Raw genomic sequence first — 12,927 nt, 5'->3', positions numbered from 1 at the left:
GGCGGGGAGCAGGGGTGGGCTGTGGGGTGGAGGTAGCAGGGGCTGGGCTGTGGGCTGGGGAGCAGGGGCTGGGCTGTGAGGGGGCTGGGCTGTGGGCTGTCCCAGCCGGGGCGTGGGGAGCAGGGGCTGGGCTGTGGGGTGGGGAGCAGGGGCTGGGCTGTGGCTGTCCCAGCCGGGGTGGGGAGGGGCTGGGCTGTGGGGCGGGGAGCAGGGGCTGGGCTGTGAGGGGCTGGGCTGTGGGCTGTCCCAGCCGGGCTGGGGCCGCCCCGGCTCCTGCCTGGCGGCGCTGTCCAGCGGCTGCAGCCGGTGCCGCGCGCTCCCTGCCCAGCGCCATGGCCCGGCTGCTGCTGGTGCTGCTGCTGCTGCTGCTGGCGGCGCGGCGGGGCGCGGGCGGCGGGTGCGGGCCCTGCCGGCCCGAGCGCTGCCCCCCGACGCGCTGCCCGGCGCCCGAGCTGGCTGCGCGGGACGAGTGCGGCTGCTGCGAGCGCTGCCTGGGCGCCGAGGGCGAGCGCTGCGGCGGGCGGGGCGCCGGGGGCCCGCGGGGGCCCCGCTGCGGCCCGGGGCTGGTGTGCGTGAGCCAGGCGCGGGGCGCGGGGGCGCCCGAGGGCACCGGCCGCTGCGTGTGCAAGGAGGACGGGGCGGTGTGCGGCTCCGACGGGCGCTCCTACCCCAGCGCCTGCGCCCTGCACCTGCTCGCCGGGCCCCGGCGCGTCCGCAAGGCGCACGACGGCGAGTGCCGGCTGGGTGAGACGGGGCCGGGCGCGGGCTGGCGGGCTGACGGGCCGGGCTGTGTCCAGCTGGAGGGGACGGGCGGACCCCGGGACTGCTGCGCTCCGAGCAGGGTCCCGCTGCCTGTCGCTAGCGGGGCTGCCAGGTGCAGCGCGCGGAGCGGGCTTGGACCGACCGGGGCATGGGGTGGGGAGCAGATGCGCCGGCTGTCCAGGCCTCTGTGCCCTGCTCCTCTCCTGGACAGCGCCTGGAAACCCTCGGGCTCAGGGGTGTCTTTCAGCCCTTGTGCAGGACCCGGCTCCCTTTGTGTTTCTAACGAGAACAGTGACACTTTCAGCACCGAGCTCTAGGCACTTTGCAAACGAAGGTTCATTCCCGTGGCTGTTTGTTTAATGTTTGAATGGTTTCCGTATGATTTAGTGTAGGTTTAAACCGGATTGTCCTTTGAGTACCATTTCAGCCCCCAGCCTGTGTGCACTGGAGGTAAAACGACTGCACGTGCGTTTGAACAAGATTTTACTCACAAAAACCCATTAGGACAAGGGGGTTTTGCAGATACACTTTTCTGCCCCTGTGCGAGTGGTCGACGTGTTGTCCTCAGCGGGGGCACATGTGTGTGAGCCCAGTCTTGCACAGGAGGTCAGGTGGAGTCTGGGGGGAGAATTTGGCCGTGTTTGTGCGGCCTCTTGTCAAGGTGAGCTGGGCAGGATGCCTCACATGTACTAATGTGTTCTTAAGAATTGACTGTCACCATTGCGATGCCACACAGCAACACAGCATGGGGTGAGCGTTACAGCAGCTGGCCGGCTCACTCATCCCCGTCACATGCACTTCTGGCCCCCAACGTGAGCTGTGTGTGAGGGCCAGGGTGCTGTGGATTTGTCTGAGGCTGTGGAGGTTGCAGGTTCCAGTCTCCCTTGAAGGAGTTGTTTTAATTGTACTTTAGCTCTGTAGGTGGTGGCACGGATTGGCCCTGCAGCACGCTAGGGGGAGCGGGACAAGAGCTGCAGGCTGTGGATGGGTTTGGTGGGTCAGCAAGGGGGCTGTGCTCCTCTCCTCAAGATACCCATGGGGGAGCAGGAGAAGGCTTCCTCCCCAGGGAGTAATAGTTTGAGGGGAGATTGAGGTGGGCAGATTGAGGCTGGATGGGCCAGGGACCGCTGTGACAATGCTCCACGGGGCTCGTGGTGGGAGAAGTGGTTATGGATACAGTCTTATGAACTGATGGGCAGGGGGCTTGATTCACCCTGTGGCTGCAGGGAGTGCATTGTGTTTTCCCCTGCGGCCAAGGGCCTCTGAGGTCCTGCCGGAGGGGAGCAGCTTTAAATCCCGCCATAAAGCTCCAGCCGCTGGCTCTGAAGCATTGGGATCCTGTTGCCCCTCCCAGGCCAGAGCCCTTGCTAGTCAGCCACTCTCACTGCCCGGGCTGTGCCAGCCTGCTCTGGGTCCCCCACAGTGGAGTGAGAGTTACAGATGGCACAGGCCAGAGCAGCCTCTGCTCTGGAAGGTGTTTCCAACATAGGGAGCCCAGAGCAGGAATTCTGCATTGGTGAGCGGAGCCCATTCACCCTTTGTGTTTTCATCCCCCTCCCTTCCCAGAGCCATTAACGGAGAGAAAGGCAGCACTGCGCTTCTGAACTGGCCAGAGACATTTACCAAAAAATAATAATGCTGCTTGTCAGTTCAGTGTTCTGGGTTAGATCCTGCAAGGTGCTGAGCACTCATGGCCCGCTTCACCACGTGCTTAACTTTAAGCACATAAAATGGGACTTACTCATGTACTCAAAGCTAAGCATATGCGTAAGTGCTTTTCTGAATCGGGGCCAGAGTGAGAAAATAATACTGAAAAGGCCAACTGAGACTATATGATCTTGAAGTATCAGTTATATGGTCTGGCAATGAATGAGTTAAGATTAGGTGCTGGTTCATTCTGTGACAATGTCACAATCCAAAAGTTTGAAGTTCTGTACCTCTAGTGCTAATTCTCTGGTCTGTTTTGCATTCCTAAAAAGTAATTTTCTGGGTTTCTTTTTTAAATGGTTCACCGGAGGGATATAAGCACATTTCTCAAAATCCTTTTCTCCAAATGCGCATGCAGGATTATTCTGTTCCTTGACTGTAACTTACTCTTCAAATAAACTAATAATACAACTAATGCCTCCGAAAGGCAAAGGTTGGGTTTTGAGCCTTTAAGTGATGAGAATTGTAGAGACATTACCTAGAGCATTAGAGAATGGAATTCCAGATTAGACATGCTCGCTTTTAATATTTTTTAAAAAATGGCTCTCTGCCTTCATATAATCAGCTTGTTTGGACAGTTAACTCTGTTAATGTTTCGGTAATTAACCTGCATTTTCAGAGTTGATAACTTGGTAATAAAAATTGACTTGGAACTGGAATTTGGCATACAAATTCTTGGCATGCTAAAAACAAAATTGCCATGGATTTAAAAATAAAACAGAACCATTTTGGCCACTTCAAAGTTCCTTTAGTGTTTTAAGAAAAAACAATAGAAGTTTACCAGGTTTAGAGACTTTTTTTTGCACTTGAGTAACCGGAAAATTTGATTTAAATGAACTGCGGTTGGTTACTAATCTTATGAAGCTCTAATCACGTTCGGTATTTCAAAAAGGAGTTTAGATTGACCAGGAGATTTCAGTCCTTAAAATTTGACACAAGGGAATCTTTTCTTAGCAGATTCTTAATGTACAGTTAAATATGTAGATACTCAAAACGTAAAACTTTCCATGAAAGTAATGCCTAGGATAATTTTCCCTTCCTCTCCCAGAAAACTAAATACACCCCAGTGAGTCAAATCCTAAACCCTGCACAAAGCCAAAAGCACAGGGGACCTCTGCCAGAAATGCACTCTGCTCTCCACCCCCACAGCCCCAAGAAAACTGCTCCCCACCTGCTCCTGCAGCCCCAGTGTTGCACTAACCTCAGAGACAAGTGCAATTCCCCTATATTGTGTAGCTGCAGACTCACTGGGCGTGCCCCTTCTGCCCCCCAAAACACCCCTGCCCATTGCTGGGGGTGGAGCCCTTTGGATTCTGCACCCAGGAGCTACAGAACTCCCTTTGCAGGCTCCCTACATGTCATCCTGCTGCATATTGAGCCTTCTGCCCTGCAGACAGATAGAGGATGGGGCGAGATGCAGGATTTGCTCCTATCCACATAATAAAATTAAGGCCCTGAAAGGTTGTCTGTGGCCCATGTGGAGTTGAAGGGGCCGGCCTGCCTGCAAGGATCCAACTGCAGGATCAGGGCCTTAATGTTGTTGTAGTTTAGGGGCAAATCTTAAGCAAGGTCACCGCGTGGGTGCCAGAGTCTGTCTGCGGATCTGATTGCAGGACCAGGGGTGCTGAAACAATTTGTGTAGTTCGGACGCTGAGAGCCATTGCACCAAACTGTAAAACCTATATATGATGGAAACCACTTGAAGCCAGGGGGTGCAGCAGCACTCCCAGCACCCTTAGTTTCAGCACCTATGTGCAGGACAAAAGCCAAGCAATTCTGAGCATCCCATACGCTATGCCAGTCTCCCTGTCCGCAACAGTGTGATCTGAGGACTGTCAGTCTTTGCACTTCCTGCCACTGGCAGATTTGTGTCACAACCACATCGTTACTGAACAATGGTTGTTAGAATCAGGCAACATTTTGTTGCATCTTCCTCTTTTTGTTTCCATAATGATGAAAATGCAACAAGGAGGGGGCATTTCTGTATAAGTGAGCACCTCATTATAGTATGACCCTAGGGCACTAATTTATTCAGCTGTAATCAGAGGGATCATTTTTAACAGTCCCCCCTGGGAGATGGGTTGTGTGCAGACTAGGTAAGCCTGGGTACCAGCTGCTTCCTTTCCTATTTGTAATCAAACCATCCCTGTGAGTTTGTTTAGTTTTTAATGAGCGTCCCTGAAGCCCAGAGAGGGAAAGGGCTCCTAAATTAAGTGTGATTTGGATTCTCATTGTGTAGCTGGCACATTTCTGAGACAGAATGGTGTGCACGGAGATCGGTTTAAAATACACTTCCCACTCTGGCTTTTAAACATCCTGAACTGTAGCGGGAAACACTGGATTATTGAAGGTTTGGACCCTGGCTGTACACTAACGGTGCTTCCTTAACTCCGCTGCCTGCCTTTTCATCAACACTTTAGTTGGGAACCAACACGTTGATTAAAAGGCTTTACCCCCTTTTCCAGAGACAAGCCCAGGTTCTTGTACAATCCTGCGGGGGAGGCTGCACTTTTACAGCAAGGAATCTCCTGTCAGATGGAACAGTCCTAAGAAGCCTTTGAGCCACTGTCACCCAGAGTGTTCTTTACAATACTCTGAATATATCAAGAATAAATGCCTGATCTCCTTTCATCTCTTCCAGCGCTTTTCATACTCCCTTTAATCCTCTCGCTGACTCAGCCAGTGAGAGATTAGGCAAAAGCTCTGCTAAATTCAGTGCCAATGTGAGCACATTTTGATATTCATAAATTAGTCTTGTACCGGTAGATCCCAGTAAGCTTGGCTTTGTCTCTACAATATTCTTTCCTCGTGATCTGTTTTAGTACTGGAATATGCAATAACAGGTGCAGGTCACGCTTGCTGTAGCTAAGGTTGCAAATCAGATTCCATTAAAACTTTGTTACTTAAACTTTTACAAAATAGTCAACTTTGGGGCGGATGTTTTTCATGGTAGGTCTGTGCCTGAAAGTGAGTATTTTACTTGTTTCAGAGTGTTTTAAAAGTATCTGAGAAAAATCCCTCTGGCTATTTTTGAGTTATATAAAGATGGGGAGGGGATTGCATGGTTGTTCAGTGCAAACTCCGAAATGGGCCCTGCCCCTTTTTTCCCCCACAAAGGCTGAAATGCTTTGTGCAGGCTATATTCCTCCACCAGGGTTTGCAGTTCAGAGTCAGAACAACTTGTGTTTCTAACCTGATGGAGGACTATAACTTGATTTCAGCTTTCTTGACTTGTGGAAGTTTGTTATATGGGAAGGTGCTGTCAGTTGCGACTACAGCATGAGTTATTTGCCTGTAAATTTTGTGTGAGAATTTTGAGTTGGCCTTATGCTAAGGGTGTTACTGAGGCCCTGGGCTTGCAGGGCCACCCAGAGGATTCAGGGGGTCTGGGGTCTTCGGCGGCAGGGGGCCCCCACTTCGGTGGTAATTCAGCGACGGAGGGGTCCTTCTGCTCCGGGACCCGCTGCTGAAGTGCCCCGAAGACCCGCGGCAGGGGACCCCGCCACCGAATTACCGCCCAAGACCCAGCACTTCAGCGGCGGGTCTCGCTTTGGCGGTAATTTGGTGGCGGGGGGTCCTTCCGCTCCGGAATTGCCGCCGAAGACCCGGAGCGGAAGAAGCTCCGGGGGCCCCGGCCCCATGAGAGTTTTCCGGGGCCCCCGGAGCGAGTGAAGGACCCCGCTCCAGGGGCCCCAAAAAACTCTCGTGGGGGCCCCTGTGGGCTTGTCCTGGTTAGCACAGATGAGCATTTTAAGGATGAAATTTAGCAGTAGAAAATCTGTAAAATCTGAAATGCCACTAAAATACTTAGGAATCTAAAGAAACCAGGACAAGCATCCACTTCAGCAGTTTAAGACTACAGAAGGGAAGAAAGCAAAGAACTGACAAGCTGTAAACCAAACCAGTTGTTAGGCCCTGAGTTCTCATCTCACCTCAACGGCTGACTGAACTTAATACCCTGGACTTCTACAGCATTGTACAGTCCTTATTTCAGCCTCCCGCCCCAGATGCAGTTATTTGCCCCCAGTTACCAGATGGGTAACCGAGGCGGAGAGTTGAAAGTTGGTGTCTCAGTTTTTGTGACATGGCAATTCACCTGGATATCACAAAGGACAAACAAGCAAAGGTTAGTTAGCAGTCCCAGAGGAACACCCTCTGGGGAAGGGTCATTTGTGAAACGTTGCAGGAAAAATGCCTTCTGCCCACACTATTTCCCCCCCCCCCCAGTGAATCCATTTCCTTGCCATGATGCTCCAGTGCTCTTCTTCCCCCCTGCCCACCAAGGCATCTCTGAGGGAGGGGAAATCTCTGGGCATCAAGGAGGAGCATGGAAGGATGAACTTCCTCTGGACCAGGGCCGGCTCCAGCTGTTTTGCCGCCCCAAGCAGCGAAGTGGAGAAAAAAAAAGATAAAGCCGCGACCGGCGGCACTTCGGCGGCAGCTCTACCGCGCCGCTTCATTCTTCGGTGGCGGGTCCTTCACTCCGAGAGGGAGTGAGGGACCCGCCGCCGAATTGCCACTGAAAACCCAGACGTGCCACCCCTTCCCATTGGCCGCCCCAAGCACCTGCTTCCTTTGCTGGTGCCTGGAGCCGGCCCTGCTCTGGTCCCAGGCCCAGACCACTCCTGTCTCAGCATCCGACATCACTGCATACAGCAGAACAAACATTCCGCTCTCTAGCCTACCTCTGCAGCCTCACACAGAGCTTGGAAGTGGCATGGGACACACACAGGGTATATCAACTAACATACTATGGGAGCTAGGGGCGGGTTGGTAGAGGCATCTCCTGGGGAAAGAGAAGGTACCCAGAGCAGCATACACCAGGCTTGGTTTAGGTTAGGAACGACCAGGCAGGGGTGCTTTAGAGATCTAAGCATCACCTTTGGTGTTTAGTCTCCGTGGCTCTAGGATCACATCCAGAGAGGGTGGGCTCAGCCACACGTCTCCAGGAGAGAGAAACAGCTCCATTTGGTTTTCCACGCAAGCCCTTCGGACGGGAAGCTCTGCGTGTCCTGTGTGGGTAAGCTGGGGAGCAGGGCTCCTTGGAGGGCTTTACAAAGCGGGCTTTGAAAGTGTGTGACATGGCAACGTTATAGCCTCTAAGCCTTGGGGTCGAGAGGGGCCAAGCCAGATACTTTGTAGTTGGGAATGATCATGCTCCATTTGCACTTTTCCCTTAAAAATAAAATACTCAGACTAGGTAATTCCATGCCAAAATCTGACATGAATGCAGATACTGACGTTGTATAGCCCAGCCCTCAGCGCTAGGGATTGGAGAGTGCAGACTGAAAGGGGACAGGGAGCATTTTGGCTTTATCTAGTGGCATGAGCTTGGAGCAGGGATGTCCCGGGACTCTCATGCCATCAGGAAGCAGAGCATGGAATGCAGCTGTACAAAAACGGGCAGCTTCCATGACATTCCCCCCAAATGGTAGCAAGTGACAGTGAAATCCTGGGGTGCTCCTGCTCACGCCTCACCCTTACTGAGCTGCTGTGCACAAGTGTGAACCCAAGGAAAAGGGGGCGTGAGCCCTGGCAAAGCAGGTGTGTTTGCAGAATCCAGGCGAACATGGCATGGTCTCCCACAAGCCATGCCTAGCTCCGAACGAAAGGACTCTGCAAACCAAAGCAACTAGAGGCTGCTTTAAAGTGCTTGGCTCAGTGCTAGGACCAATCGAGCATGTGGAAAGGAAGCAGCCACTGACAGTGATATCCAAAGATAGGTTATTTTGCTTGGCTGCTATTCCTGATCCCTCTGCCACCACTGATGTGGGTCACCTAGACGTGGAGAGGCTGATCTGGTGCAGTGGAGGTTACTCCAGGGCCCTGGGCTCTGAAGTGCTCTTGGAATTTGCTGGTGGTTCATGGCATGACCCTTCCCCCTCACCTGGGAGATTTCCCTTAGGAAATCCATGCTGGAGTTAATACTCCTAAAGGCAGCGTCAGTACCCCTCCATGCCCTGTACTCTCCTGGGCAATGGGAGGGGAAGGGAAGGCCCAAGCAGGGAATGGGGAGCCAATGACGGCTGGAGGGAGGAGCCCTGTTAGCACATACTGCTCCCCACACCATGGTTCCAGGGTACGTGGCAGCACAGAATGGTTTCCCATGGAGCCTCACCCCGGTGAGAATTCTGAGCCACAGCCCACGCGCTCCTCCCCACAGGCAAGGTCTGAAACTCCTCCTCCAGGGTGGGGAATGGGGGGTAACCCCTGGGGTGAATCTCAGTGTTTACAGCAGGAATTTCCTTGTGGGAGGGAGTGATTGGATCCTTTTGGCATCACTGGGAGCTGTGGGGGCCCATTGCCTCTGACAATAAATCAAGTGTGGGCGCCTTTCTAAAAGAGACTCTAGCTCCGGCACCAGCTATGGGCTTGAACCAGGAATCTCTAGGTGGGGTTCTCTGGCCTGGGCTGAGCAGGAGGTCAGGCTAGATGGTCATAATGGTCCCCTCTGGCTTTAAACTATGAAATCAGGCCATGTATTCACGATCCTAAATATGGAAACATGCCCAGATCTTCCAAAGTATTGAGGTGCCCATTGATTTCAATGGGAATTAGGTGCCCAAATACTTTCGAGGGTTTGGCCCAGGCGTGGAATATTGGTCTCTGGTTTAGTAAACCTGGCCCTAAATGAAGCGTTATCAGGCGTGCTGAACAGGCCGGCCCCAGGGAAGTCAGTAGGAGCTTCAGGTGCCCAGTGCTTTTGCAGATCAGGACTTCCTGACTGTCTCGTATTTTTTTTAAAGGTTGGAAGTGGATTAGATGCTAGTGTTTGAAACGTTACGGCTGTCACACAGCATTACTCGGCTGCCGCATTAAGGTCTTTCAGGATTTATAATTTCTCAGCTATTTGTGAGTGTTTCTTTAAACTCTTATTCTAAAGTCTTTATTAGATCAATGTGTTGGCTTCTGAGTTTACTAGACAAGAGCGTTTTGTTATGCTAAGCGCTCCGTGGCAATTCAGCCTATGAAAATCTACAGAAATTCTTTCATATCTCGGCATCTGCATGTAAAGCTTCTTGAATGTGTCACATAAAGCAGAGAGAACAATGCGCCCAGGGAGCTTGAGAACTGCCCTCCCCCACACCACCCCCCAAAATCCCAGCATTCATAGCATGGAAATTAAGGAAGGGATTGTTGTGGATGTGAGCATGGGCTCACGTTCACCCAGGAGCGGTTATAATAATCCCTGCTTAGTAGAGGCAGCTCAACAATGCTTTAATAACATTATTCATAGCCACTTTTGGTATTGCATGTGTATCCTTAAAGAGACACCGCTACCCAAAATAGACAACATTTTCCACCTGCCCCGGAACACACTGCTAGCTGGAATCGGTGCCAGGGTCACAACTGGGAGTAAACATTTGACAGTAGCTAGATGTAAAAATAGCCTATGGGGCAGATTTGTTCCTTACTCAGGTTTGATCTGCTGGGAGTTGGCAGAAATCAAGAGTGCCTTTGTCACTCAGTAACATAGTGCATTGTTATAGGACTTCCATTTCTTTGGGTATAATTCTCTATAACTCAGCCCTTTTATTAAGGGGAATCAAAGCAACAGGGGGGAAATAATACTATGGAATCCAGCGCTGATATTCACAGCTTATTTGTGACTACACATCACATAGAACATCTGCAGCTGAGGTTGTGCCGTGTTTCCATTATAACGTCCTAGTTTTAGAGTGTGTCAGTTTGCATGGAATGACTCCAGGCTAAGCTCTGGCATGCTAGCTCGTGTTTGGGAACGACATCCACTCTCCAGAGCTCAGAAGAATCGATTGAACTCGCTGGCCCGCAATCCTTTGTTTCTCCATTGCACACAGATATGGCTGTGGTCTGAGATGAGTGAGTGACCTTAATTTCCACGTGTCCTGCGTTGGCTGGTTTGAATTTTGATTGGTTTGGGCTTTTCATGGCTAACAGGTCCCACAGAAGACGTGTGTAACAGAGCTTGTTTTTGGTCTGGTGTTAAAGCAGAGCACTATTCTGCACATCTCCTGTAGGACTTGTAAACTGTTAAATGCTGTCATTTCCATAAATACACCGGGAACGGCTCATGGTTCTATTTTTAAGCAGAGTAGCTGTAGCTTACTGTGTGTAAAATCTGATATTTCCATTTGCATTAAGTTGGGAATGTGACATTGAATGTTGTGTCCTCTTAGCTCTCCAGCCTGAGATGCCTTTTCATAGAATCATAGAATATCAGGGTTGGAAGAGACCTCAGGAGGTCATCTAGTCCAGCCCCCTGCTCAAAGCAGGACCAACCCCAACTAAATCATCCCTTTTACACTGCTTTACTGGTGAACAGCAACCCCTCCAGGCTCTGCTCACTCACAGCCACTAGCATATAAAGTCACTCCCAGCTGCGTACATCAGTGCTATGCCCAGCCAGCCATGAATAGATACAGGGTGACACCCACATATCCCTCAGTGCCAGCCTTGCCTCCCCCCAGAAATGTGCATCTTGTACTGCTCAGTAGCCCACTGGACAGTACAAGCTCATAGATAGTTCATCATTCCAACACTGGGTAATGATTGTGCATCAGCCCTGTTGCCCTAAGCAGAGATTCCCAAACACTTCAACTAAAACACACTGGTTTACATAAAACAATAAAACAAGTGTATTAACTGGAGAAAGATTTTAAGTGATTGCAAGTATAGATGCATATAAGTCCGGATTCGTTACAAAAGAAATAAAAGGATAAACACACAAGTTAATTCCTAAACTTTACCAAGGCTAGTAGGTTGAAAAGCAAAAAAAGCCTAAAAGCCTACAGTAGTTTGTACTGTCTGAAAAACCTCCAAGCTAGGACCACTCCCCCAGTTCAGTGATGCTTCTTTTGTCTTTCAAGGGAATCTTGCTGCCGTGAGTAGAGATGGAGGGGGAAAGGTGAGGTGGAAATCACTGTCTCCCATTATATATCCCACTCCCCTCTTTGAGGATTACCCTCCACTGGAGTGCAGACAAACAGTCTCCTGTATGTGTGAGGTTTGAAGCGTTTCTGAGATTAAATGTAAATTCTTTGTTTATACCATTCTCCCTCCTGGTGGTTGGCCAGTTAAGTAGGTATTGGCTCCTTAGCACGTTGCTGGCATGCTAATGTGCCTTTGTCTCTGAGAAAATGGTTTGTGGGTGTTACCCAGAATGACAACATCTTTCAGTAATAATCATAGAGCAAAATCACATAATTTTACATGCAATGATGTTACACACATTTAAACTGGACAATAACATTCAGTAAATTATGAGTTTTCAAATGATACCTCACACGGCATACTTTGTACAAAATATATCATAACCATATAGAAGTGGTGAACATGGGGTACAGGGTGTCATATGGGGTACAGGGTGTCACAGGGAAGCAGTGTCAGGTAAACTTAAATTGAAGACAGGGAAATGTCAATATTTTTGCAAAGGTAGTTTCCTGTAAATGGACATTTGAAAAGACAACTTAAACCCAAACCTTGCTGGCCATTATAGTAACTGGCAATCTTGATGGACAGCTATCTGTTTTCATTCAGTTGAGTAGTTAAGTAAGGTTAGTTGTAACTACTCCCTGTGACCTAATGCAAAAGACTTCATTAAAGACAGAACTCTAGTGGTGTAATAGAGGGAATGCTATTGTAAGATACAGGCAAACCGGCACTGGTGTTGAAATGTTTTTAGAAATACGGGATTTTGTTTCTTTCTGTATCCCTCTTTATTCTGATAACGAGCATCGGGGTTCACATTCTGCCTGTTTAACTTGCTTAAACAAAGTCAAGGTATTCCCACCCGGCTGTGAAGTCTTCACAAATGTTTCATGATGGCAGTACCTCAAAAATCGGAAGACTTGTCATTTTAAAGAGTCTAGGGGCTTGTCTACACTACCGGCCGGATCGATGGGCAGCGATCGATCCAGCGGGGGTCGATTTATCGTGTCTAGTATAGACACAGTAAATCAACTGCCAATCATTCTAGCGTCGACTCCGGTACTCCTCCTCAATGAAAAGTGCAAGGGGAATCGGTGGGAGAGCGTCTCCTGTTGACACACCGCAGTGAAGACACCGCGGTAAGTAGATCTAAGTACGTTAACTTCAGCTACGTTATTCACATAGCTGAAGTTGCATAACTTAGATCGACATCCCTCCCCCATAGTGTAAACCAGCCCTAAGTCACAGTGATGGGGGGGAAAGCAGCCCGATTCACCATGACCTCCTGGCAGTTTTGCACCACTCTGACAATGCAAAGCAGCTGTAAATCTAGCTTTGGGGTGGTTGAAATTCCAATCCAGCTTCAATCCTGAAGAGCCAGTTTGTCCAATGCAGTCACAGAAAGCCACAGAATAAGGTCCTGATGTGTGATTATGTCAGTGCATTACGTTGCACCAGTAACGATGTGAGTCATGGGACTACACCTTCACACTGCAAAGATGACAATGCACTCTGAAGTTGCTGGCTCTCAGTTATTTGGTGTCTGTG

The 12,927-nt window shown here is 50.2% G+C and overlaps 1 protein-coding gene across 1 annotated transcript in view; it reads left to right on the top strand.

The window, feature by feature from the left end:
• The first annotated feature begins 332 nt into the window (after nt 1-332).
• The window catches only part of IGFBPL1 (insulin like growth factor binding protein like 1), a 30,164-nt gene continuing 17,569 nt past the window's right edge, over nt 333-12,927 (top strand). Inside the window, exon 1 of the mRNA XM_039542818.1 lies at nt 333-744. Within this exon, the coding sequence (XP_039398752.1) occupies nt 333-744 (412 nt within the window). The remainder of the gene's footprint in view (nt 745-12,927) is intronic.

The sequence above is a fragment of the Mauremys reevesii genome, linkage group 6, assembly GCF_016161935.1.
Source record: "Mauremys reevesii isolate NIE-2019 linkage group 6, ASM1616193v1, whole genome shotgun sequence".
NCBI lineage: Eukaryota > Metazoa > Chordata > Testudines > Geoemydidae > Mauremys > Mauremys reevesii.
This window is presented reverse-complemented; position numbering and strand designations above follow the sequence as displayed.